We start from the raw sequence: 25,128 nt of genomic DNA on the forward strand, positions 1-25,128 counted from the left end.
ATTTAGAGAGAAAAACACATGCAAGCACACACATGCAACTCTTCTCAAAGTTCATTAATGAAATCAAAGCCTCTAGGATATTTCACACTACTTAAAAAGCAAATGATTTTATAATAAGAAAGACTTTTTCCCTCACAATGGATATAAGATAAGAGTTTTCTGAAGACAATTTAAGATATTCTGCTAGAACATTAATACTCAAGTAAAGAAAGCTTAGTAGATCCATAAAACTTGGGCGTAAAAAGTAAAGAAAGGATAAATTTGAGAAATTAGTCAAGGCTCCATAAAAAGAATAATCAGAATAATAATTCACTTAATTTTTATTCTCTTTTAAATATCAGGGCTGCTGTTTAGGCTTCTTTGCTAGAAACTCATACGAACAAGTCCCTAAAACTGTAAATGGAGCAGGCCAAACCAGTAACACATTCAAGTCTCTCACACTACTTTCACAGGCAAGAAAGGATTCACAGGAAGATTCACAAATAATCATCTCTGTCAGCAAATCCTCATAACGCACAACTGGTAGACTAGGTGGAACCTTAGTATCACTAACAAAAATATGACATCACCGCTGCAGTTAAGAGAAAGGCAACTGGAAGACAGGGGAGATGGGACAACTCTAGGCACTAACAAAATCAAGGGCCAAAACGCGGGGCCAAAAATAACCACTTATACCAAAATACTTTCATTACACATATACTTACTACTCAAGAGAAAGAGATGAAATAAACAAAAAGTGGAGAGAAACAGCAACACAACAGGCTTTTAGGTGCCAATATTTGAACAAACTAACCTTTATGCTGAAGGTAACTACATTGCCGTTAGCAAGTCCTGCATAAAGGATTCGCCATCTGCTGTGTAAACAGAGCACTCGATCTTCCAATTTAAACTGTTCCATGCATTCTTTGGTCTGGCAATAGAAAGAATTATTGAAAGTTTTCCAAACAATTGAGGGAAAAAAAGCCTGAATAATAATTTTCACCCACCAGCCACATTTTTTGAACTAGCAAAGTAGGAGAAAAACATCTCAGTGTCTGCTGTCACCTGGCAGCTAGATTCTGATTTTAATCAGCTCACTCCCATCTTTGAGACTTGATGTTACTTCATCAACCAGTTATAGCCCTAAAAGCTTTCTTCTAATCACAACCTCAAATGTATATACAAGTTTAGGCCATACATGAAAAACACCCCGTTAGACACTTGAGTTCAAGAAATGCCCATGAACTTCTCTCTACAGGAAACTACCATGAATCACCAGCTTAAGAGTCAAAACCTCTGGCAGTTTGCCCCCTGAAGCAGATATTTAATGATTCTATGATTCTAGTCCTTGCATCTGCATGTTGGACAACCTTTCCTATAGCTTCTCCTTTGAAATCCAGTTTCAAAAAGCCCCAGAATGCTCTTCCACCTGTTCTCTCAATAGTCGATCTACAGAGAGCTGCATCTTACATAAGCAATGAAGTTAGAAACACAATTAAGGCAAATTCAGTATTCACAGTCAAACAACTGTCCTGCACATTAGTGTTCCCAGTATTTGAGATCCCATCATGTTATTCTGGCAAAAACTGCAATAATGAACTAGACAAAGGATCAAAAGATTGCACCAGTAAAATCACTAAATGTTTGGGTTTTTGTTTTTGTTTTTTACTCTGCTCTCCTCTATTGAGGTATAAAGTGAAGTTCATGCCCAGCTCAGTGTTTAAAACGCTTGTTTCATTTATATTTGCAAAGAAACATTACATAAAAAATCAGTATACGTTAATCACCGCAGACTTTGAGTACCTTGATATTGTAACAGTTGATAGTGTGATCACTTGAACCAGTGTAGAGTGCAGCATTCTTCCCATTCGTCTGAGTGACCAGGAGGCAGTTCACTTTCGAAGTATGTCCTTCAAAGATAGCCACACACTTCCTGCTCTAGAAAGCAAAGTATAGGGTCTGTCAAACTAAAGGTCTGTAATACCTCTCAGGACAGGCTGCCCTGAGAGGTTGTGGAGTCTCCTACCCTGGAGGTATTCAGAAGCCATCTCAACACAATGCTAGGTAATGTGCTCTAGGGAAAACTGCTTGAGCAGGGGGGTTGAACTAGATGATCTCCAGAGGTCTTTTCCAACCTCAACCATTCTGTGATCTGACAGAGCAGTGTGGGAGAGCTAACAAAAATGTTAGGACATGCAACAATGTCCTCTTACCCCTCTCATGGGGTGAAACAGTGGAAGGGGAGAGGAAGAGAAGTTTGAAGAAAAAGAGTAAAAAATTCAAGCACTCAAAAGAGCTGCTACTTCCTTAATTACATAATAAGGCTTTATAAAAACAGAGTTTCAACCTTGTGACTGGAATTACTCTTAAACCAACGTCACAACCTTACTTACAACCAGATTGTAAGCACAAACAGTTTTGTCTGCTGAGCAGGTGTACAATAAATTCCCAAAAATCTGAATAGCATTCACTGCAGCCAGGTGTCCTTCAAAGTTCCCCTCTGTAGGTTCTTCATCCTCACCTGGCTCTGACGACACTTCTGCAGGATAGAGAAACATGTACTTGGATTACTTGAACGAACTCAAGCAAACACTGTTTCTTTGTGTTACCAAACAGCAGAACTATTATGGGGGCTCAGCATCTTTATAGTCAGATTTCACTGCAGTTCTCAGCTGGAGCCTGTAAGTAGCAGAATGTAATATAAAATACCAGAAAGATCTTTGTATAATATAAAGTCCAGAAAGATCTTTCAAATAACTAAAGGATTGTATTAGTTTTTATCTGACAGCTCTATGGAGACTGTGTAGAAGTGTTTGTGTGGAATGGGGTGGTAAGGACTCAAGGCACAAAGTATTCAACAAGGGACAGGGTAAGTGAGCATTTATCACTTCACACTTCATTTTTTTTAGTGCAGGTTTTTGCCTTCAGGGCTAATTTCCTCTAGAAGCAGTTTGATCTAGACATAACTGGAATTCTTGCAATATATCATAAAAAGTACAAGATGAAAAGCTTAAAAGATATACCAGATGAGTTCTTTGATCCTCTTAGTGATGATATTGAAGTCTGTGTCTCAGCTACACTGTAACACAGAAAATAAGAGTGGAAAGATTAGACTTTGCTCATTTTCAGACAAGACAATGGTATAAGTAATACTCCAGAACACAGGACTCTGCACTATGCAGAAAAAAAGCCTAAAACAGGTAAGCTCAAAAATATAGTTTCCATGCAGTAGGGCCATGTTCCAATTATCAGAGAAACTGGGAGAGAACAATAGACATTTGTTTGGAGGATCAAAGAAGCAAATTTAATTTATGACACATAGAGGAAGACATTCTCTCTCATTTCATTTCTGAATTAAATTAAAATTTACTGATGTTGTAAAACTTTCTGAATAGGAAAAATATATATTTATATTGTTTAATGCTTTTGAGCACTAATCTCACCTTTTTTTCACATCATCCCTATAGTTTGTGCCAATCTCACTGGTAGAGCTCACTTCATCATAACCTGAGCAAGATGCCTCTAGGACTGCTTGGTCCACAGAGCTGCGTGACTCCCTCTTTGATGGGCTGTCTGGTTTCTCATCTCCTGATTCTGATGAACCAATGTCAACCACCTCGCATTGTGGCGTTGCAATTTCCACTAGTTCCAGAGAAGCATCACTATCGTTCTCATCTCTGTTTCTTGTTGCTTGAGTAGTAGCTCCATTCTCTTGCTTTGGAGGAGTGGATGTAGTGACTTTTTCTCCTTTAGAAACCTTTCCACTCTTGAGTTTCCGGATGGGCTTAGGGTCGTTTACATCCTGTTCTGTGTCACTGTTCTCTGGCACATGAGTTGCCCTCAGAGTTTTCTTTTTCCTTAACTTTCTTCTCCTCCTGTTCCCTTTTTCTGCGGGGACTAGAGTGTTTGCTGTCTGTTGTTCAGACACATCTGCTGACAGTTTGGGGGTTTTATCCACGGGCACTTCTGGAAGGACTGAACGATCTGGAAGCGAGGTGCTACACTGATCCAGTAAAAAGCTTTCAGTCACTTTATCACTTGCTTCTCTCTTGCTGAAATCAGACAACGAATGAGAAGGATTTTCAGAAATTCCATCTTTTCCCCTGTCCTCAGCAGGCTTCTGAACATTTTGATTAGTTTGTTGGAAACAAGCTGCCAGTTCTGACAGGGATATGGTTGCAGAGATAACTGGATACACAAAATTGTTCTGGCTGATCTCTTCTGAAGAAAAGAGACTAGTGTTATATTTGATCTCCACAGCAATAAATATTTATTCAAAGTTTGCTTTCTGTGCAATTTTCTGTTTATACTTAAATGTGCACGTAAAGCACATACTCCTATGTGTTTGAAGGATAGGTAAACAAGCAGATCTGCTATTTCAATTAGCTATCCATCCTTTAAAAAAATATAGCTAGGAAATAACATGTTTACCTGTGTATACAGAATCAAAGGAATGGGGCAAATCATTTAAGTCACTGGCTGACTGAATGCTTTTAGATTTCCGAGAAAAAGACAATTTGTGTGTATTTAACAATTAAAAAATGGAGTCCATCTGGATACGTTGTAAGGACGGTCCCACCTTCTAAGAGTATTAAGTTGCAAAAGGACTACACAAGCCTACGGGAGTTTATTCCTGCACAAGAGGCTGCAGGTTTGACACCCAACTTGTATTCTTCTGGGGAAAAAAAAAAAAAAAAAAACATTTCCCACATTTTCTTATCACTATTTTTAAAGCAAATAAAAGCCACACATACCTTCCTTCTGCTCCACAACTTCTGTTCGTGAAACACATAGAGAGTTCTCGAGTACACAATTCGTATTTTCTTCCGAGCCTTTTGGAGACACAGGTTCTCGTTTAACTTGTACTGAGGAGTCTGCAGGAGTAGTCAGTGTGAGGCTAGAGGATGACTGGAATGGTGTTGGTGTGTTGATACGAACAGAAGCTCCCAGTGGAGATACAGGAGACAAAGTGTCCAAAAGGGGCAAGAAGGAGCCCGCAGGAATCAAATCAGCTGCCACCTGAGATTTGCTATTTCTTCTCTCACTTGAGACACTGCTGGAAAGTTGCTCTGGCAATTCAGAAGGTTCATATGTTTCTAATGGCAAAAGAGGTGAAGAAAAAAAAAGAACAAAAACACATTCATAACTTACAGATTCTTGCAATAAAAGTCAGTGGTTCCAAGAGCTCTTTTTTTCTGGCAAACAGATAAGGAAGAGAAAAAATTGCAAGACAACCACTATACAACATTACCAAAGACAACAGATCATACCTGAACAATAAAGACTGAAATATGGAAAGCCCTCCATTTTGTTCCACATTTTAAATTAATCAACTCTAGTTACATGCAATTTTTACTAGACGCCAAGTTCAAAGAACATGCAAGTTAGCATTCCACTGCTGTAGTTTGTTAGTATGTCCTACCTTGTAGCCCTTGCAAGATCCGGATTCTCTGGCTTCTCAGTGTGCTCATTTCCATTGTTATCTGCAAAAAAAGTAGTGATTTAAATCAATTCTACTTAAGGCAGCTTCTCAGGCTGCTAACTTCTAGGTCAGACAATCTCAAAAGCCTACTGTTACCTGTTGCTTTAATACAAGGAACCGTTGAACCTCAACATATGCAGCCTGCAGGGCAGCCCTAGCCTGCAAGAGACTGCTGTCCACGCTACTCAGGGACTTGCTTAATTCTTCTTCCCTCAGTGAAATAGCCAACAACTGGTCTACCTGAGAACGTTCTGAAAAACAAAAAAAAAAAACAAAAACAAACAAACAAAAAACATATAATTTAGCAATTAATTGTATATGGCAATACATTGAAATAAATTCCACATGATCACTAAATACTATCACCTCTGAATGTGAAAACATAGATGAAGTCAAGCATTGATAGTTGCAGAAGAGGCTGAAGAGTACACACAGGAACATTCATGTATTACATGGAAGAAGAGTAAAATCAAGAATTTCTCTTTATGGAATCTCAGCTTTGACCCTATTAACTTTTTTTTAATTGCAGTTTTGCCAGCATTGACTTAATTTGTTGAACAAAAGAAGTCACCCTCTTCCACAAAGATCTTTTGTTGAAGTATAAATACATATAAAGTACAAGTACACAATTTTCATTAATGTAATCAAAAAGGCAGAGACTAACTTAAACTAAACGTGAATTAAGTTATTCAGTTAATTCAGAGGCCATGAAAAGACATATGAAGACAAAAGGAAACAAATGCTAAAACCACGTACTATCCAAGATAACATTTGGGCAGTGAGACTTGCATTTGCAATCTCACAACAGTTTCCAAGCTCTGTACTCAATAATAAGATCCTCCTTTTTCAAAGATTTTACTACAGAGATGTTTCAAGCCAATTAAGTTTCAGTCTGTGCACTGCTCAACTTCATTTAGGTTATAGTTTCTTTTAGAAGATTTACACAATGATACAGTGATAGAGAAGTCTCTCTTTTTCATTACTTTGCTCTTTGTCAAATGCATTATTAGAGTAGTAGTCATTGAAGATACAGGCTGATAAAAAATACCTTTTCACGTAGGGAAAGACTAGCTCCTACAAGATCCATATTAACTGCCCTGCATTCTGAACAACTCAATAGAAATTAAGAAAATTAAAAATAAAAATAAAAAGAGAGAGAAATGGAACATTTGAAAGTTGTGTTTGTAGCTTAGTTATGAAAACTAAGCTTCTGGTCCTAAAGCTCCTAGACGGTGATGTAATGATTTAGCTCCCAAAGAAACTATTCTTCCTAAAAGACAGATAATTAGTTTTGCTATGTGGTGATATAGACAGGTTAGATTTCTTTGAAAAAGGCCTGTCTAATGCCAGGATCAGAGCTGCTTTCTTTATTGAGGAGAAGGAAGGAAGGAATGAGGCATTCCATATTAATTTCAATTACATTCAGGGCAGGAATAGTCTAAACTGAACACAGCCCAGGTGACTCAGTGGCTCCTGTACAAGTTTTCTGGTAAGAACATCCAGAAGAAGAACACAAAAGCTGAACTACTGAACTAAAATGGAGTGATGGGTGTTCTTTTCCCTTCACAACTTCCGTCAGGAGTGGCAGCAAGATGCTTTCCCCTGAGCGGGGGAAAACACAGGTCCCATCTGTGCAACTGTGAACATGAACTGCAAGCAGGAAGGAAGCAAAAAGTCTCTTAGAAACAACCTCAGACATTAACATGGGACTCTTTAGAGAAGAATGTGTTATGATGACAGTAGAAGGCAACACTAGGGACAACTTCATTAAGTCAGGGCTCATCCTGAATGCCTCTAAACAAGCATACTTTTGAGCAAGCCACCAACAGGTATTAAGAGATACAAAAGGCTTGTTAGGCAATGGTACAAATTGGGAAGAATCCAGAAATGTCAACCCCTGTTCCTCTACATCTTGTACTGTAAAATGGAAAAAATAGAACATTATTTAGAGAGGAATGTACCAGTGGGTTCTTCCACTGCTTTGAATTTCAGTAGCTCTCTGGAAGTCAGGACTCCCACAGCACGATAGAGAGAGAAGGGACTCCACTGTACCTGGTTGCTCTGGCTCTAATCTTACAGGTCTCGCAGGCCTGACAGGAGTACACCCTATAACCTTCAGTAAGAGCCAAGAAGCACCAAAGTAACATTAAGGAACTGCCATTTTAGCCAAGTCAGAATACTACTAGGTATTTGTAACCTCTATCCTAGACAAATATATGCATGACAGTCACTCACCTTTTTTACCTTTGATTTTTCTTCTTTTATTATTTCTTTCTAGACTGGGGATTTCAGGAGAAGATCCCTCCTACAAAGAAAAAAACACAAAACAAACAAAAAACACCTTTATTAAAAGAAGTTGCAATGGCAATTTTGCCTAAATCAAGAAATCAAACAATCACATTCTCAAGAAGCATCACTTGTACCCACAGGGAAGAAAATATACAACTCTGTACATTCTCACATAATTTGTCCTTCCCTCTCCTCTTAGAAGTAGGGAGGGTAACAAAGTGGGTGCCAATATTTTCATGTCAACTAGGATGAAATATTAAATAAGCAGGCAGCCTTCTACATGATCAGATGTTCAATAATAGACGTGGTTGCAATTTTCTGCTTCACAGATTTAATTGATAGTGTAAAGAATGAAATCACCAAGGAATTAAAATTCTTACTTTCTGCATATAACAAAACCAGTCTGATTATTTTGATTGGAGACAATGAAACAAATTCAGATGGAGAAAGTTGTGACTTAGATCTTTAATATTTTTTACCTCATTTAAAGTACATAATTTTTAAATATTTTAACAAATTTTGTTTACTAGCATAGTGTAGCAATTACCAAATCAGAATTAGAGAGCATTTGCTGTTCCTGCTAATTAAAAAGATTAAGCAAAAGTCCTGCACTAAAAAGAACACTGAAATGAAAAAGATTCTTAAAAAATAAGTCAAATAAGCTAATTAGTTTGAGCTTATCAATCTACTAGACAATCAAATGAAGAAAAAGCCATCCTTACAGATATCATTTCAAGGTGGTCATAACACCTGTCATGGAAATAACATATTCCAGCATACCAAAGTTGCACAAAAATTGTACACTTACTCCTGTTGCTCTTCGCTTCTTTCCAATTCCTTGGCTGTCATTCTGCTCAGTACCAGATGTGCAACTACTGTCTGTAGCTGCATCTATGTTATTAGACACTGCAAGAAGTACATCATTTGAGATCAGAGTATTCTCTTCTGAGATTTCCAGTACATTTTGCTTTTCAAGAAGAGGTGTTCTCTTATCAGGGGTCTCCTGCTGTTGTTTTATGAGGCCTGCAACTTCACAGGTCGCCTGTAGGCTGTGTCTCCTTCCAGTAGTCTCAGTTCTTTCCGACATAAATGGTGACAAAGGAAGAGAAGAGGTCTCCCGTTTCAAGTCAGCCTCAATGTCAGCTCTTGCCTCATATGCAGATGTTATGCAATGTGAGTGGCTGGCTGCAATTATTTGCCTTCCCTTGCTTTCTCTTGTTTTGGCTTCTTCACTGAAGAAACTATAAGTGGAAGGGTTTCTGTCTGCAATGACACTGCTTTCAGAAAAGCTACGTTTTCTGGCTGATCCAGGCACTGCTAAGGAAATCCCTTCCCACTGGAATCCTTCCAAAGTAGACAGATCAGGTTCTTCAGTGAGTTCTAGACCCTCTTGATCATTTTGAACAAGAGGCACCATTTCTATACCAAACCTTTAACAAGAAAAAAAGAAAAATAATTACACATGTAAGAAACCAGCTGAAAAGACTTCCCCTTCCCCAGTTGCACATTATTGTTTTATGAGATTACACTGGTATTCTGCACCACTATCTTATGTGGCAATGTAATTGCTTTTGTGTATCACAAAATCATATTTTGTTGCTAAGAACTGACAGCATGATCTACAAGTCAGAAAAAAAAAACAACAAAACATTAGCTTTTAAGGACTCTAAAAATGTAGATAGCATGCAGAAGGTCTGTTCACTCTGTTTTTACATTCTTCCACTTACTAGAACTTGAAATGCAAATGTGTTGCTAGTGTCCATAGTCAGATGTTAAGCAATGATTATGAACTGACCAGAACCTTTTCTGAGCAGCAAACTACTGTTGCTCATTTGTGAATAGGCTTCCGCAGCTGCAATCACAAAAATGCCAAGTATTTGCACATGCAAAAGACAGCTGTATTAGAACGCTTCATTCTGAAGTCCTAGATTCTGGCATTCTCTTAAGACCTGGGGAAAAACAACCCTCTCCCCTAAACAAACACAGACATGGTTAGACTTGAAAGCTACCAACCTTGGTAAACCTTTGCCAAGCTCCTGTTTCTTCTTGGTTACTTGCTGGATGACTTGATCCCAGTTGACGTTTCGCCGGGAAGCACTAAGAATTTGCCTGAGGGTGGGTTTAAGCCCTGACTCTTTCTCAGTCTCGCTTCTCCGATGGCCACTCACATTCCGAATGCGTCGTGCGTTATTCAGATTGGGCTCTGGAAGATGTACTCCCACTTTGCTCTTCAGACTAATATGTCGTGTTAGATCTCTTTGCAGAGAGGCAGGGAGGCCAAGTTTGCTTAAATCAGGAAGGAGGAGGCCTACTGATTGGCTTCCTCCTTTCTGCAGATCGTGATCTGAAGGATTTTCAAAACCTTCCATTTCAAAGTGAGCATGTGACTTGACACGCTCTTCATCCCCTTCTTCCTGGGAGGAGGTTTTCAAACCTACATGCAAGTTGTCCTGATTGCTTGATGGAGAAACTGTCGATTCCATCTGCAATGCAGAATCTTTTAGATCAGCAGAAGCAATACTTAGAGCAGACGGCTTTTCATCAACTTCCTTTTCAGAGGCAGCAGGTTTACCTTCTGCAGTGTCACAGGGTAAACAAGAACTAACAGAACGACTCAGCTTTTCAGCTCTTGTTCCTGACTTCTCGCTTCCTGTTAATTCATCATCACTCACATCTTCTAGGGAATCTAGTCTGAACTTGTTATTTGGTGATACTTTCTCAGTTTCTTCCATATTCTGATCACTTGTATTCTTACAAGAGCTTACGGGAGCATTTTGCAATGAGTGGTTGGATTGAACATCTTTGGATTTTTGTTCTGCCTCACTCAAGTTATTAGCAGGCTCCCCAAGATCACTGTCTTTGTTGCCTCGTGAGTTAACTGCACATGCACCACGCAGCTTTGATGAGTAAGAGGGGGAGTTGTTGGTTTCCAAGTTCAGTGCATTCAAATGGTTCTGCTCTTCACTAGCAGTTGAGGATAACAGCAGCCTGACATTTTTTAAGAGATTTTTTGCGTCTTGCTTTTGGGAAGACAACTTCATGTCTGTGATATTCAGAAGAGGAGATTTCAGCAATGGCATCCTACTACTTCTGCCATCATCTTTGTCAGGTTTTTCATCACTGGAACAGTCCTTCGCTACCTTGCAAGAATCAAGGTAATCTGAGGTTACATTAGAACGGGAAGATGCTTCCCATTTTTTAAGTTTTGGGAGGCTCACACTGGCTTCACAAGTTTTTCCCTTACTTGATGTTTCAGTAAAAGGTATAAACACAGAATCCATTTTATCTGGAGTTTTAGAAACATTCTCTTCAGACCATGGTTGCTGCTCTGCAGCTTTCTGGGATGGGTAGGGAGTCCAGCGATGTATTTTGTCTCTGGAAGGACTCCCACTTTTTCCATTGTTTCTTGAAATTTTGTTTTCTGGTTGCTTGGAAGTACCAAAATCCAACGCTCCCTCACTTGGAAGTTTATCACTAGTAAAATCAAGTGAGTCAGTCCTATTACTTCGATCTCTGTATGGCAGAACATCAATAACGTCTTTCTCCTGCCACTGCCATGTATACCTTTCCATATTATATTTAACTGGCTCTAACGAATATGCATCTCCAGAGCTTCCAAAATTCCAGCTATTTGCACCATGAGGATTGGACTTCCAGTTTCCTCCATAACTCTTGGAATTCCAGCTAGAAAAATTCCCTTCTGAGTGCCAAGTAGAATTTCTCCCCCTGCCACTGTGATGCCAATTTAATGTTGCTCCTCCTCGCCCACTTGGATGCCAAACACCTCCAGAATTCCCATAGTTATGCCGATTTGAAGGGCTTCCTGAAACATTTTGGTGCCACCCAGAGCGCCCCCTTGGACCACCTGGATGCCTGTTCATGTTAAGGTTCCTCTGAGAGTGCGAAAATTTTCCTTGTCTAGGACTAATGTAATCATCCTTTTCCCATTTCCAGTCTCTTTGTGATGCATTATGATGATGCCACGAAGACTGATCATAAGCTTCTCTTTCTTTGTATGCAGCTCTTTCTTCTCGCCTTCTCTGTGATCTCCTATCATCACATTCTAATTCTTGGTTTGCACAGCATGCTTCAGCTTGCCTATAAAACAATTCAGACAAAAACTGATGCTATAAATAAATAGATAATTCCGATGCTATCCCAACTAAAATCCAACGCTACACAAGCCCCATCCATTTAACTTGCACCAAAAAGATAATGCTTTATGTAAGAAGAAACGGCAACCACTTATTTAGTTGCTTTACTGTTCAGGGTTCTGTAGTATTTGACTATCAAGACTAGTGTTGTACCTTTACTTAAACCTGGTATTTCAAAATTGCTCTTAGAAGAATGAGTGATTTGATGCAGGGACAGTTCATTAGACTAGTTCTTCAATATTTCTGTTTAAGTCAGAAGAGAATATTCCTTTCAAGTTACAAGGTATTGGAATAAGAGAACAAATGAAAAGAAAGCTTCCTTCTATTGTATAATCTTTGCAATTTGAGTTATCTTGATAGAAAGAAGAAAAAATTAGTCAGATTTCCTTTTCCTGAAGACTACTCTGTTGGTACTAGACAGCATAGCTAGAGTGAATGGATACAAAACAGAAGGAAAGCTAGGCTGAGAAAAGCAGTTATTCTACTTATAAGATAAAACAACTGAGACCATGTGTCAGTTTATTAAGCTTAAGTAAAAACATATTTGGAGCATCTACAGAAGTTGTGCCTCGGGTACAAAAAATATTTTGTCTTGTTTTAACTAACAGACAAACAGTCCACAGCATGCAATGACAAATCTGTAAGAGCCTCCCAGAAGCACTATCTACTGCCCTTTGGATAATACTTACACTTGGCAGTCTGTCATGAACACGTGGTAAATTATCACATGTACATTTAAAGATAAATGCTACCTTCATGCTAACAGCAATTCCCAGGATCAGCACTCTAAATATTCTAAGCATTTATTCTATCAAATGAGGAATTTTTAATAAAAGCGTTTCAAAAGCTGATTACAGAAACAGTGCTCTAACTCCCTTGTTAAGCAAGCCAGAAAGCTTTCACACCACTCTGCCTGCTAATGGGAACAGATTTACTGGTATCAGTAAACCAAAAATTTATATTGTATCCACTTCTAGGATTACAACATATTCCAGTTTTGTTAAAAGATGCACAAATAATTACTGTCTAATGGAAAATGGGCTACTGCACGAGATAAAGCAAGCTTTAAGACACTAATTCAAAGAAATGATCCATCAGTGAGTGATACCTTTGGTTTTAGGAGCTGACTCAACTAGATTATGATCTAATGGAAACAATTTCGCTGTATTAGTGAATTTAGCCATGTACTTTTTTTTTCCCAAACCTGCATCCAACAGAGATTTTATAAGATTTTAATTGCCTCAAAATACCACTGCACTGACAAGCATTACTCTTTTTACTACGGAACTAAGAAAAATGATGTTGTTACTACCTACACCCACTGATATGAAAACATGACCACCATGCAGCAACCAGGGTACCCCAGTATATGACAGGGTGGCTTCAAAACTAAACAATCTCCTTAGCCTTGTGCATTCTGAGACACTAATTGAAATTTCCAGTCATAACCAAGTAAGATCTTCTTTCAAAAATCATGTGGCTCTTTAATACCATCGTCATGCTGTCAATCTATTGAAGCAATATATTCCCAGTTGGAACATCACACTAGCAATTCACACTTGGAGAGTCACATGCAAGACAAAAAGCAGTACTTGTTACTCTCTGCAGCTTCCTATTACACAGTCAGCTATTAGAATTATCTTTAGCTGATAGTAAGCAGGAAGGTAAAACATGAAAAAAATTTCATTCAAGGATTATGGGATTTCAGTGTAACACTAACAGAACAATTCTCTTAAAAAAAATAGACAAATAGAAAATACATAAATAAAAAATAGAAAAATAGACAAAAAAAAAAAAAGAGGTTTATAACAGAGCATGTTCAGCAACAGTTTTGAAAAGGCCAGGTTCCTACAGAACCATGCTCCTACCCCCTGGACAACAATACCAGCACTGTTACATTTATTGAATCCTTCAGTTAAAATGCATATCAAATATTAAAATAACAGCATTAGACCTCTCAAAGCACAAGATTCCACATTAGGGAATTGTTTACAGCAAAACTGTGTTTTGTTTTAAATCTATAATGGAGAAGAGCTGTACTTCCTATGAATAGTGGATCAATAGAACATTTAGCAGAATCACGTTTACATACTGAAATTATAATCTCCACACAGTTCTCCTGGATTGTTCTCATAACAAGTATACTGGCTGCATGCAGTTTACATTTCATGAGCATCTAGTCCTTCGGAGCATATCACAACTATACCAAATGCACTTCTATAATGCTACACCAAAAAGAAGAAATAAAAACTCACCGGTTCCGTTCCTTCCTTTGCTTGATTAGTTGAATGAGTTCTTTGTCAAGGTATTCTTCTTCTGCCTCCTCTTTCTCTTCCGCTTTATCATGGGCATCAACATTGTCTTTGTGCAGCTGGCTGGAGATGTGCTTGGCATATGCTGACAAGCCCACCACTGTCACCCTGCACACCTGGCACTCATGGTTGCTGTCCCTAGGAAGAGAGGCAGAGGGTGGACTTTCAATTCTGCCAACAGGCATGGTAGATTATTTCTGGTCTTACTTTGTTTCCTCTGAATGTGCCGGTCTTTAGCCACGAGTTTGCGTTCAAGGCAACTAGATTTTGCTCAGTATATTTAAGTTACTTGAATTCTTTGGATTTTTCATTTAAGGTCTACTTTTTTGATGGTAAGTTTTCAATAGATTTTTTTCCAACAATCAAGAGGTAGAAGACTTGGTAATAAAGCTGCGTTAACTGGTAGGAGGAATTCTTCTTGAATTGTTGTACTCAAAATCTTTTCAGAGGAAACAGAGTGAGCGAGGAGGCAGAATGGAAGGCTTACAGAGCTAGCAGGAGCTGCTCTGAAGCCCATCCATGGTGCCAGCTGCACTGGGGAAGCCTGGTGACAGCTTCTACATTTAATCTTTGCCTTGAGCCTTCCCCCAGTGAAATTTAGAAAAGGGAGGAGGCAGTACATGGATACAGCCAATCCTAACAGAGCACAGCCTAAACTGGGACAGCTGAGACTGCTGCCTGGAATCTAAAGACTCCACAGCACAGCAAGTGATGGGAGGGTATCTTCAGTTCACTGTACTTTATTTGGTTCAAATGTGCATGAGGTCTGCTTTCCACTTTAGAGGACATATCTTAAAAAATACAGTAATTATTTCAGCTGGAGGAAGTTGACAGCTGTGTCAGACAAATGGCTTCACTCATGTTTCAGTGAATAGTGAACTAAGGTTACAACTTTTTTTTTTTAATAAAGAAATTCAGATTTCTAAAAATACCTTATTCTCCTGACAATCCAATCGATACTCCAGTTAAGGAAATAGTTTTTTAATAATAAACCTAAACAAGGAAAGTATGTTTACTGGTTTAAAAAAAAAAAAAAAAGAGCATAGTCCACTGCAGACAATCCAGTGGAACCAAGTCGACTCACTGCCAGCCTCCACAATGCTTTCCACAACTGTGTCATTTAATTCATAAAAGCAGATCTACCCAACCCCAAGGCACATTCAAGATTGAAGTCTTGTAGCTGTAGTGTTGTAGTACCAACACACAGTTCATGACTGGGGTCAAGAAACTGGGATCCATAAATGAAAAAGTCAAGCATGAATTCACAATTTTTAGAAAAAAATGTAAAAGTAAAATGAGAAAAAGATTAGAAGACGCACCTTCACTCTAAATATTAGGCCAAAATCCTTACTGGAGTGCTTAATGGAATATCTGCTGCTAAATATGAAATGCAATGTTTTATTTTTGCTACAGTTACGTTTTTCCTCCTAACATGTAGGAGATATTTAACCAATTAAGTCATTCAGGCACAATCAGAGAGGAGGTTGTTTTTAATTTAAACTTTAATTTAAATTAAACACCTAATTCATAAAAATTACACTTTTACAATTCATTCTTTGCATGTTGCTGCCTGATTCCGGATGAAACATTTAGGTAAATTTCAGTTACAAGTCAGTAGCTTACAGATTTACTGTGTGATGTGTGGAGAGGTGTACTTCATTTTGTACTTCACACTCACCAAGAGCAGTCAAAGCCTAGATTCTGTATATATCATCATTCAGGCTGCCTCATTAACCCAATGAAGATAACCATATGCAATTAAATGGATTTTACTAATGCATTGGAAGAATGCTCTTCACAGTCATAAGTGACCCAGCTATGCATTGCTATTAAGTTTTGGTTTTAACTTTGATCAGCACAGAAGGCAAATGGCACCTCCTAACTGGTTTCTTGCTGAAAAAAGCGTTCTGTTTCTGTAACGTCCCACAAGGACACTTCAACAAGAAACATACCTCAGGGATACTCCAAATCCTTCCTAAGGCCCACCTATCAATTCTTTCATAAAACTTCCATCATTCTCACTTACAGACTGACTAAATATGTGCAATGCTTCTACTGTGTTTGGACAAAGCCAATGAGTTTTTAACTGGCTTAAAAGACAAAGAACTTGTTTTTCTCTCTAACTTGTGGGACTTGTTACTAAGCTGTGGTTTTGGACCACTCGATAGTCTGGAAAGAAAAGACTCAAGGGGGGGAGGGGTAAGTATTACAACTCCCTAATCAAAAAACAAAACAAAACCCCATACCCATACTTTTTTCCCTCCATGCACAACCACTTCAAGTAAAGAAGAATTGTCTGAGAGCTTGGATGGTTACACTAATGGGAAATATGATTTGACTTTTTTCCTTCCCCCATTCCCACTAATAGCAGCCATAATTGGGTGCATTCCTACCACACACACTAATCTTGTCTATGGATTTCCCAACCCTGAAGGTCAGAGCTTCATCCCCTCTGAAACACCACAGTCATAGCTGTTCAAAAAGAAGGCCAGAAGCAGATTGAAATAAACAAGAAAAAAGTATTTTCAGTATGACAACATCCCAGAGCTTTATTTTTCTGCATGCATACATCAGATGGTAGACTCAATGCCCTTCATACAGAAGCATTATTTCATTTCTTATATTTAAAAAGCTTACTAAAGCTTTGTATTTGACATCCAGTTCTCATTACATATCACAGGGAAGAAGACCTCAAGAAGAGGAAAAGTTTCACAAAATTGTTCTAGCCTTGAGATTACCAAGTTAGCTTTAGAAGGAGGAAAGCAAGAACCAATAAATGCACCTCCTTTACCTCTTCCCTACAGGAAATCTAAAAAAAGTGACCTCTAGCTGGATGCTAAATTTGATGGTAGTAAGATGCTGATATAATACGCTTGGATGGTATTATCTTCTGTCACACAATGCAACTACCCTTATGAGGTTGTTGTGTTCCAAGTAGAAAATGTAAAACACAAGTATCTTGCTTTAAAAGGCTGTAGAACTCCTAAAAAACCTCTATCAAACTGAAATGGGAAGGAGACAGGCACAGGACAAGAGAGCAAGGATGTTACTGCACAGTAAAAAATGAAGTCCATAAATCCTTTTTGAGAACAAATTTCTTCTATGCATTCCTGTAAAGGAAAGGATGTAGACAGTTACCTTAACATTAAATTTCTATTACGAAAATGTAATTCTGATGAAGCGAGTTTAATTTTATTTCAGTCTTACAGAAATAGGAAGCCAAGAACTGCCAAATCACTTGCAGCATACTATGAACATATGTGACTTCAAAAAATTAGTGTCACCTGCATAAATTTGTCATAAACTAGAAAAATACTGATTCAGAAAGACAGAGTATCTTCTACCAAGAGAGGTGAAATTTTAAGTTGTAATCACAACACTTTCTGTCCCTGTAGCTACCCTAATCTCAAAATGATTGTCTGAATGAAGTCTAGACTAGAAATACTCTAGAAGTTAGCTGACCAGAAGCCCTATTTAAGCCTCCAGTGATGAGGACATTCTGGTTTCTGAGCAACCACGTCCCAGCTGTTCAGAAAGAGAACAAGTTCTTCTTACTCTTAACAGTACAGATACTGATGAGTATGATGTGCCTGATCCCAGGCACATTTCAGAATGTTCCTAGCTCCCAAGACCCAGTTGTGTGGGGCATAGCAGAGATGAAAGCAAGATGATCTAGGTTTTTTAGTTATTTCTTTCTAAACAAGCAGCAGAACTCTGAAGAAAAGACAAAGGGTTAAGCAAGGGATGGCAACTGTAGGGGAAAAAATGCAGTGGAAAGCAAGGAAGTTATTGTTTTTATGCCCTCCCTCTTGAATCCAAAGCAAATTTTATTTGAAAAATGAAATAGCTGCCAAGAAGCTGTTTCGTACATTTCCTCAGTGTGACACAATAACAAAGTTATCAATTGGAAATCTGGGCAACTTATCTGAATCTCACTGAAACAACTTTAAGCTCAAGAGAAAAAAAACTAATTAATTTGTTTTACCATATATTTTAATATTTTGATACATCACACAGTCTCTGTCTAAAGAGTAATATTTAGCAATTACACAGAGGAGTAGGATAAAATATTATACAGCTGGCTCAAGCACATGTATTCAGCTGCACTATGTATGTAACGCAATCCTGCACTCCAAATGTGGACTCTTTTTTTGCAGCTACACATGTGCTTTGCACACAAAGTATTACCTAAGACAAATAAATGTCTAACTTATGCTAGTCTTAAAGCATTATAAATAAAGCAGTTTAGGAGTTTTACTAGAATTCAAACTGACAAAACTTAACTATGTTGACATTAGCATCTAACATAATATGAACCAGTCTTAGTTTCAGTCTGCTTTTGTTCAATAATTAATTCTTTAAAGAAGGGGCCTGGAGCTACTGGAGCAGCTGCTCCCATTTTGCATTAAAAAAAAATGAGAATAAAAGCTTGTAAACTGAGAAATAAGGTGAACAGAAACAGTCTACAATTTATTTTCCTTGGATTTAAGACAGATGTCCTAATAAAATGAATTTCCAACACCTAAAAGTTGGAAGAAAATAACTTGTTATTCCTTTAAAAGGTGTTGAAAATAGATGTGCTATTTTCATATGAAATCTGTGGTGCATGATGACTATAATAGTCATAGGCAATAGTCATGACTTGTCTGTAAGTCAAATATTTAAGCTCAGACCATCTGATCTCTGGCTACCTCAAAAACTGAAATGCAACTGAAAGCACTTTCAAGTGTACTCTGATTGCACCCTGATTCCATATTATCAGGATGATATTTTAATACTCTTGAGAGACTGTTTTCCAATGGTTATAATTAAATCCATGGAAGCCAACATCTGCCCTGGCTAGCTCCATTAATTAAACTACTGGACCAGAGTGGCAGAGAAACAGGCTTTCACACACACAGATGAAGCCTTTACATCCAAGATGTCAGACTTCTTACAGAGGTTTAGAAGACCAACAATTTTTTCTGCATCATTTTAAGCTTTTAAAGATGATTTTAAAAGGAAAATACCAGTGTTCATAACTCTGCTAAAGGCAGAATTCTAGTGCTTCTAAGAAGCCAAAGATGAAACAGCCAAGAACAAAAACACATTTCTGTCTGTCAGTTGGGTTTTGTTTTGTTTATTAATTCACTACAGTCCAAAAAATGTAGGAGAGCTTTTTTCTTATAATTTGTTTCAGTTAAGAAGCCTCACAAGTTTTAGACATTCAAGAACATGGTCATTGCCAGCTTTACTATAAAGCATGCAAATATGTGACACATAAAATAAACTGGCAATTCAGCTTGTATGGGAAACCACACACGAGTTCTTCCAGAGTATAACATACAAACTGCACTGCGAGGACAGATTCAAGATTGTTCTCATACCTTCCCTTCAGGTTTTCAAGTTCTCTGTGGTGAAGCATGCTTCTCATGTGTTCTTCCATTTCCTTCAACCAGGAGAAAGGAAAGTAGAAATGGTCATAACAGAACAAAATGGTGTATTGCATTTGAAAAGCTCACTTGTGAAAACTCTCCTGCCTTGCAGGAAGGCATACCCTGCCCCTGTAGGGCTGTAGCAGTTGCTTTTCCTGTTTCTATGACCATGAAAGTGCAAGTAGTCACAGTCTTAGAAGTCATATAGTGTTACCTTCCCAGCAGAAGGGCACACTGGAGTCATTAGAATTCTAAAAGGCAGCAGAATTCCAAGAGAACAGAATGTATGCAGCAAAAATCAGACTTATTTTTGACAAATTACTGCTGATCAACATTTTTGTTCAAAGTCTCATTGATACCACCTCCCCATTAGAGCAATTAAAACACTTTTCCTGTGCAATCTCAGTAGGTCTCTCTGTATCTGTATTGACACAGCTGCAATTTCATCATCAAATACTATTTTACTCTGCTAGCTGCACTTCAGAAAGTGAAATGAACATAACAAATCAGCTTGTTGTTTACAGCAACCTTGATCCACAAACTGCAGTGGTAATTAATTGGGAATGAAAGAAAGCTCCTGGAATAGAGTGTTGAGTGTTCGTAATTTAGAGAAATAAAGCAGTTCAGAAGACTTCACTTTCTCTTGGTGTTTGAGCCCAAACATTTGGAAATCTTCAAAGAACAGCTACTAATCACTATCCTCCTCAGTTCTCAAATTCCCATCCACAAAGGGAAAGCAACATCTAAAGAGTTGTGTGAATTAATACACTGGCATTTGCAAAATATTCATGTGCCAGGTGGCTAAGCAATATATGAAAATTAAAAAAAAAAACAAAAAACACAAAACACTGAGCTTTAGTGCAGGCTTTGCATGATATCCAGCAAACAGAAGACATATACTAAATGGCAACATTAATTTAAACACGTTGTGCTGTATAGTTCCACATTCTCATCCATACAGAACCAAGATAAAAGTCCAAAAGGAAAAAAATGTATTGCATAGTATTCTTAACACAGCACAGCTTATAGCCAAATAGTTTTTTGAGTGATTCACTTTATTAGCTTGACACAGCAATATTAATAAAACTCAAAGCCCTCAACGTTTTCTGCATTCAGAATCAAGGATCCTGCACAGTTCATTTCAAAAAGATGCTCTAAAGCACACATAAATGTACTATTTGATTTGTGATACATCTAGATCAATATATTCCTGATACAGAAAAAAAAAGAGTTCTCACAATTCTAAAATGGAAGTACTACTTATACACATTTAGTAATAGTATCTACTGATGTTAGATGTAAATTATTTACCTTTTTTGAGCTGTACACAATGTGACATAATATGCATTTTCGTTCTCGAACCATGCTTATTATTCTGGAAAGGTCTTATCCTATACCTGCAAATAATTCAAGAAGAACCAACATTCAGATTTTGATTTTTCTTTAATTGGTTTCAGTAAGCATTACTATTCATGAAAAGATCTGTGCAGAGTTCCTTTAAGAGAATACACACCTCTCACACATAGTCAACATACTTCAGGAAAGATAATATATTTTTGAGTATTGCTCTAAATTGCTCTTAAAAGAAAAAGTAGATTTCCCATGCTTTCACTTTTTTTTCCCTTTGTCCTCCAACACATGACACTCACACTACAAGCAAACAAAAATCTGTAGGATTGCTCACAGATACTCGAATCAGATTAACAAAAAACTTGCCAGCTAGCATAATGAGAGGGAGGTAAGGAATTGAAGAAACCAAGCAGGATGAACTCACGTTTTTATTATAGTACACAGGGCAACTCAAGTAAGAAAATCTATAAAGATCTATAAGGACCTAGGGAAACGAAATGAAGGCTATTCATGACAACCAAGACTGCCAGTCTTCATGTTTTATCAGTCAATTTATTCACTGTGAAATAAAACCTGAAGTGATTTAAATTCAGTATTTTTCTTCTTGATCTCTGTAAGAATTACACGTGTGTACACTGAAATACCCAAAAGTGTTTTAAATATATTCTCTAGCTTTATCACATGGACACATAATTTATTTGAAACATTAGTAAAGGCTACAGATTTTCATTAATTGTTCCCAAAGGTACAAGACTATTATATTCTGGTGCGAAGTTTTTAATAGACATTTTAACACTGATCCACAGAAAATGTGCATACATGCAAATGAAGTATCAGTAGGTTAAATTACTATTATTTTTAATAATTTTGTTTAGTTTATAAGGAGAGCAATAAGCTAGAGGTACCTACATGTCTAGGTTATAATATGAAGATGGATGCATCTGCATAAGTAACAGGACATTGTCATTGCCCTTTTCTTTCTCTCAAGAGACATTAAAACGGGCAATGATCAAGTCTCACTTTTGATTGACTTCTGCAAGGCAGTTCCTCACCTTGTAGCAAAAAGAAATATATCTTTCTACTGCCAATACTATTATTCATTTTTTATCTCCACTCAAAAAGGCAATTCATCCCAAGCTTTGCTCTTTTACATTAGTCAGCTTCAGAGCTAATTTGGCAAATAGCACCAAACTTAACCTGCAAAAGCCATCAAAAGCCTTCATCTGCACAGTTCACACAGCCTACAAAACTAATCCCAATTATTCGCCACCAACCTTCTGTTTCTGGGACGCTGAACCCTCAAGAAGCTGGCACTGACCAGAAGCTGTGAGCAGGAACTGTATTTACACCAAATCCAGAGCGCACAGAATTAAAGCAGCTCCAACATTCAGTGCTGCTGCCCAACTGTAAGCAACAGAATAAGCAAAACCTCACTCACTCTAATTCAAAATGTGAATGGTTCTTAGACAAATAACTCCTTTCCTCTGGATTTGCACATCCACTTACAGCTCCTGTCTGCACCAGCAGATGTCCAGCATAAAGAGAACTCACCTGAGAGTTGCAAGAGTCCTTTAATTTTTAGTGATAAGAAAGTTTCCTCCCTAAAAAAATCCCCTTACCATGTCAAAACAAACACATTTAAAATAAAATAACAGATTCAATCATCTTGTGTTACTTATACAACATTCTTAGGGTGTCATTCTTGAAATACTTGATGGCATTTAAATATGCATTCTCCAGCTTTATCTCATTTGCGCCAGATATACTTGAATCATTAGTAACAGCTCTGTATTTTGACCAAGCACCCACAAAGGCACAAGATCACTCAGAAGACTGCACCACTCCAGGTCACACAGGGCATACATATAAATTCATAGGACACCTGTGAAGTGCATGCAAAAGCACCTGCCTTCAGAGAAGATCAGAGCACAGAAATACAAAATTTCAGGACAAAATCTTTTGCATTCATCCACGTTCTATTTCCAGATCATAGAAAGTATGACTTGTTTGTAAACACACACATACTAGCTTTGAAGCTAACTTCTTAGTTACATGTATCTTCACTGTAGCTGCTTGCTTCACTGAAGTTGCTGTCTCAGTTCAAGCGGTGATTAGAAAATGAGATATCAGCCTCAGAGATAATAACCTCCTGGAAAACCTATGCAAGCATAGGAGCACATCACTGATGTACTGTTTACATATAGATCCAAGCAGCTGCAACAGATCTAAGAGAATTATTTATTATTGTACACATGACAGGTTTGGATACATACTCAATCCAGGAGAGCTGTTTGAACATGATTAACTTGAAGCCACTCCTGAAAAGCAAAGGATGCAAATGCTTACACCAATTTTGCATGAAATCATGCTCTACTTCCCCAATACTCTTCCCTTGCACTACTTTGTCATTTAGTGGAATAATACCCTATACGTGTTCAGGATCTTGCTTAAGACTACTTCAAGTACCTATGGAATTTATCCTTCACAAGGGTAATGCAGCACGGGACTCAAATCAGGCCAAACAGGCCAGTAGAGTATGGCGACTTGCTGACACCAGCTAGCACACCACATTGAAACGCTTTCACAAGCAGAACTAACATTACACCTGTTTTGGCTAATTAAAACATATAGTAACTATACACGATCACAGGAAGAGTTTTAGGCTAACTGCCCAATCGACTGAGCATTACTTATGACAGAGTACTAAAAATACTAATGGAATTCAAATGCTATTGGATGTCACTATGAAAAGCGAAGCTTTCACCTCCACAGAGAGAAGCCCTTCGAAGCAAGGGCTCAGAAGCAACGAGATATTTTGTAGATACTAAAAAACGCACATACAATGACTAGGAGAGGACAAATCCACACTCTATTTCCAGATCACCTCTTGACTGAGTGCCTACATGGAGATAAACCACTTCCCTTCATGCTTCACTTTCTTACCAGTCCTGCTATAAAAGCCAAGGCTCACTTCAATGACTTACTTTAACTTCACTGCAAAAAAACTTCTCACAGAGTACTTCAAAAAAAGCACTACAAATTCTAGGTATTCCCTCATTCACTGCGTAACAGTAACAAGAACCAGGCAGCTTCTGAGCCATGTATTCAGTAATAGCGTTTCCCTCATTGTACACTGGCCTGGTCAATCATAAAACTTCCATGCTGATAAACTTAAAAAATGGAGCTTTCTCTGCACAAATGCAGGTCTATTTAAATTCCTTTTGAAGAAAACAAAAATTCTATACTTAAATCCTGAACAACCTTCAGGCCTTTATCAAGTTTTCCAGTTAGTGCTTTTCAAGTCACCAACTTACCACACAGCACAGAGAACTACTTCTTAAGGGGGCATCACGTGGAAAAGGAGCCAATGCAAAACCAAGTACAGTCCAAGAGTGAGCAAAGATAAGAGTCCACCAACAAAAACCACCACCACCATGGAGAAGAAGCAAACCTCAACAGCAGAATGTCAAGCCTTCAAAACAAATGAGATGTCACAACAACTTCCTATTTTGAGGGAACGTTATCCATCAGTAGGGGATTTTTGTTTGTTTGTTTTAAAGGAAAGGGATGGATGTATTTTACAACTCTGTGATGTAAATGCTATTTGCCCACACCCTGCACCTGCCCAGAGCCTGGAAACACCACACGCATTTAATTAACTTCAGCAAGTCTGTTAAGAGCTTTCGGAAAACGCTTCTCACAAGTAAAAATAACCTACAAAGAAAATGAGGCATTAGACTACTTCCTGCTACAACACCCATTTGCCTCCAGTTATTCAACTTCACCGGATAGCATACATTAAAAATGCATGTCAAGGCTAAATCCGCTGCAGATCAGTGGCTGAACACCGACTATATAAAGCCACACGCGCCCCGGAGAGGGGTGGGCAGCCCGGCATTCCGGCTGCCTAGGAATCCTCAGCAGGCCTCGGAGATGGGCAGCGCCGGGCCGACAAAGAGCCAGCCTACCCACTCTGTGTTCCTACAGACAGCAGCAGTGACTCTACACCTGACAAAAACGGGAGCCTGGAAGTTCATCACGGCACAATGCCCTTCAGCAGCACGTTCCTCAGGCCCTCATGGGGATGTCGTCATCCTTTTGCGTCAAGGAACTCTCTCCTGAGGCAACTGGTCGCATAGATGGCTGGG

At 38.2% G+C, this 25,128-nt stretch overlaps 1 protein-coding gene across 3 annotated transcripts in view; it reads right to left on the reverse strand.

Moving 5' to 3' along the window:
• ZNF106 (zinc finger protein 106) overlaps nt 1–25,128 on the reverse strand; it is a 120,244-nt gene that overhangs the window by 91,248 nt on the left and 3,868 nt on the right. For 2 of the 3 annotated variants that reach the window (XM_072038782.1, XM_027459488.3), the window contains exons 2-15: nt 20,942–21,027; nt 19,583–19,644; nt 14,160–14,354; nt 9,764–11,848; nt 8,559–9,180; nt 7,697–7,766; nt 5,558–5,712; nt 5,402–5,462; nt 4,734–5,075; nt 3,423–4,200; nt 3,003–3,058; nt 2,373–2,518; nt 1,783–1,917; nt 794–910 (exon numbers count right to left, since the gene is read on the reverse strand). In XM_072038782.1, coding sequence (XP_071894883.1) covers nt 794–910; nt 1,783–1,917; nt 2,373–2,518; nt 3,003–3,058; nt 3,423–4,200; nt 4,734–5,075; nt 5,402–5,462; nt 5,558–5,712; nt 7,697–7,766; nt 8,559–9,180; nt 9,764–11,848; nt 14,160–14,354; nt 19,583–19,644; nt 20,942–20,995 — 4,878 coding nt within the window. In that variant the 5' untranslated portion in view covers nt 20,996–21,027. The remainder of the gene's footprint in view (nt 1–793; nt 911–1,782; nt 1,918–2,372; nt 2,519–3,002; nt 3,059–3,422; nt 4,201–4,733; nt 5,076–5,401; nt 5,463–5,557; nt 5,713–7,696; nt 7,767–8,558; nt 9,181–9,763; nt 11,849–14,159; nt 14,355–19,582; nt 19,645–20,941; nt 21,028–25,128) is intronic. The other variant, XM_027459489.3, reaches the window with a different exon arrangement.

The sequence above is a fragment of the Anas platyrhynchos genome, chromosome 5 (assembly GCF_047663525.1).
Source record: "Anas platyrhynchos isolate ZD024472 breed Pekin duck chromosome 5, IASCAAS_PekinDuck_T2T, whole genome shotgun sequence".
Taxonomy (NCBI): Eukaryota; Metazoa; Chordata; class Aves; order Anseriformes; family Anatidae; genus Anas; species Anas platyrhynchos.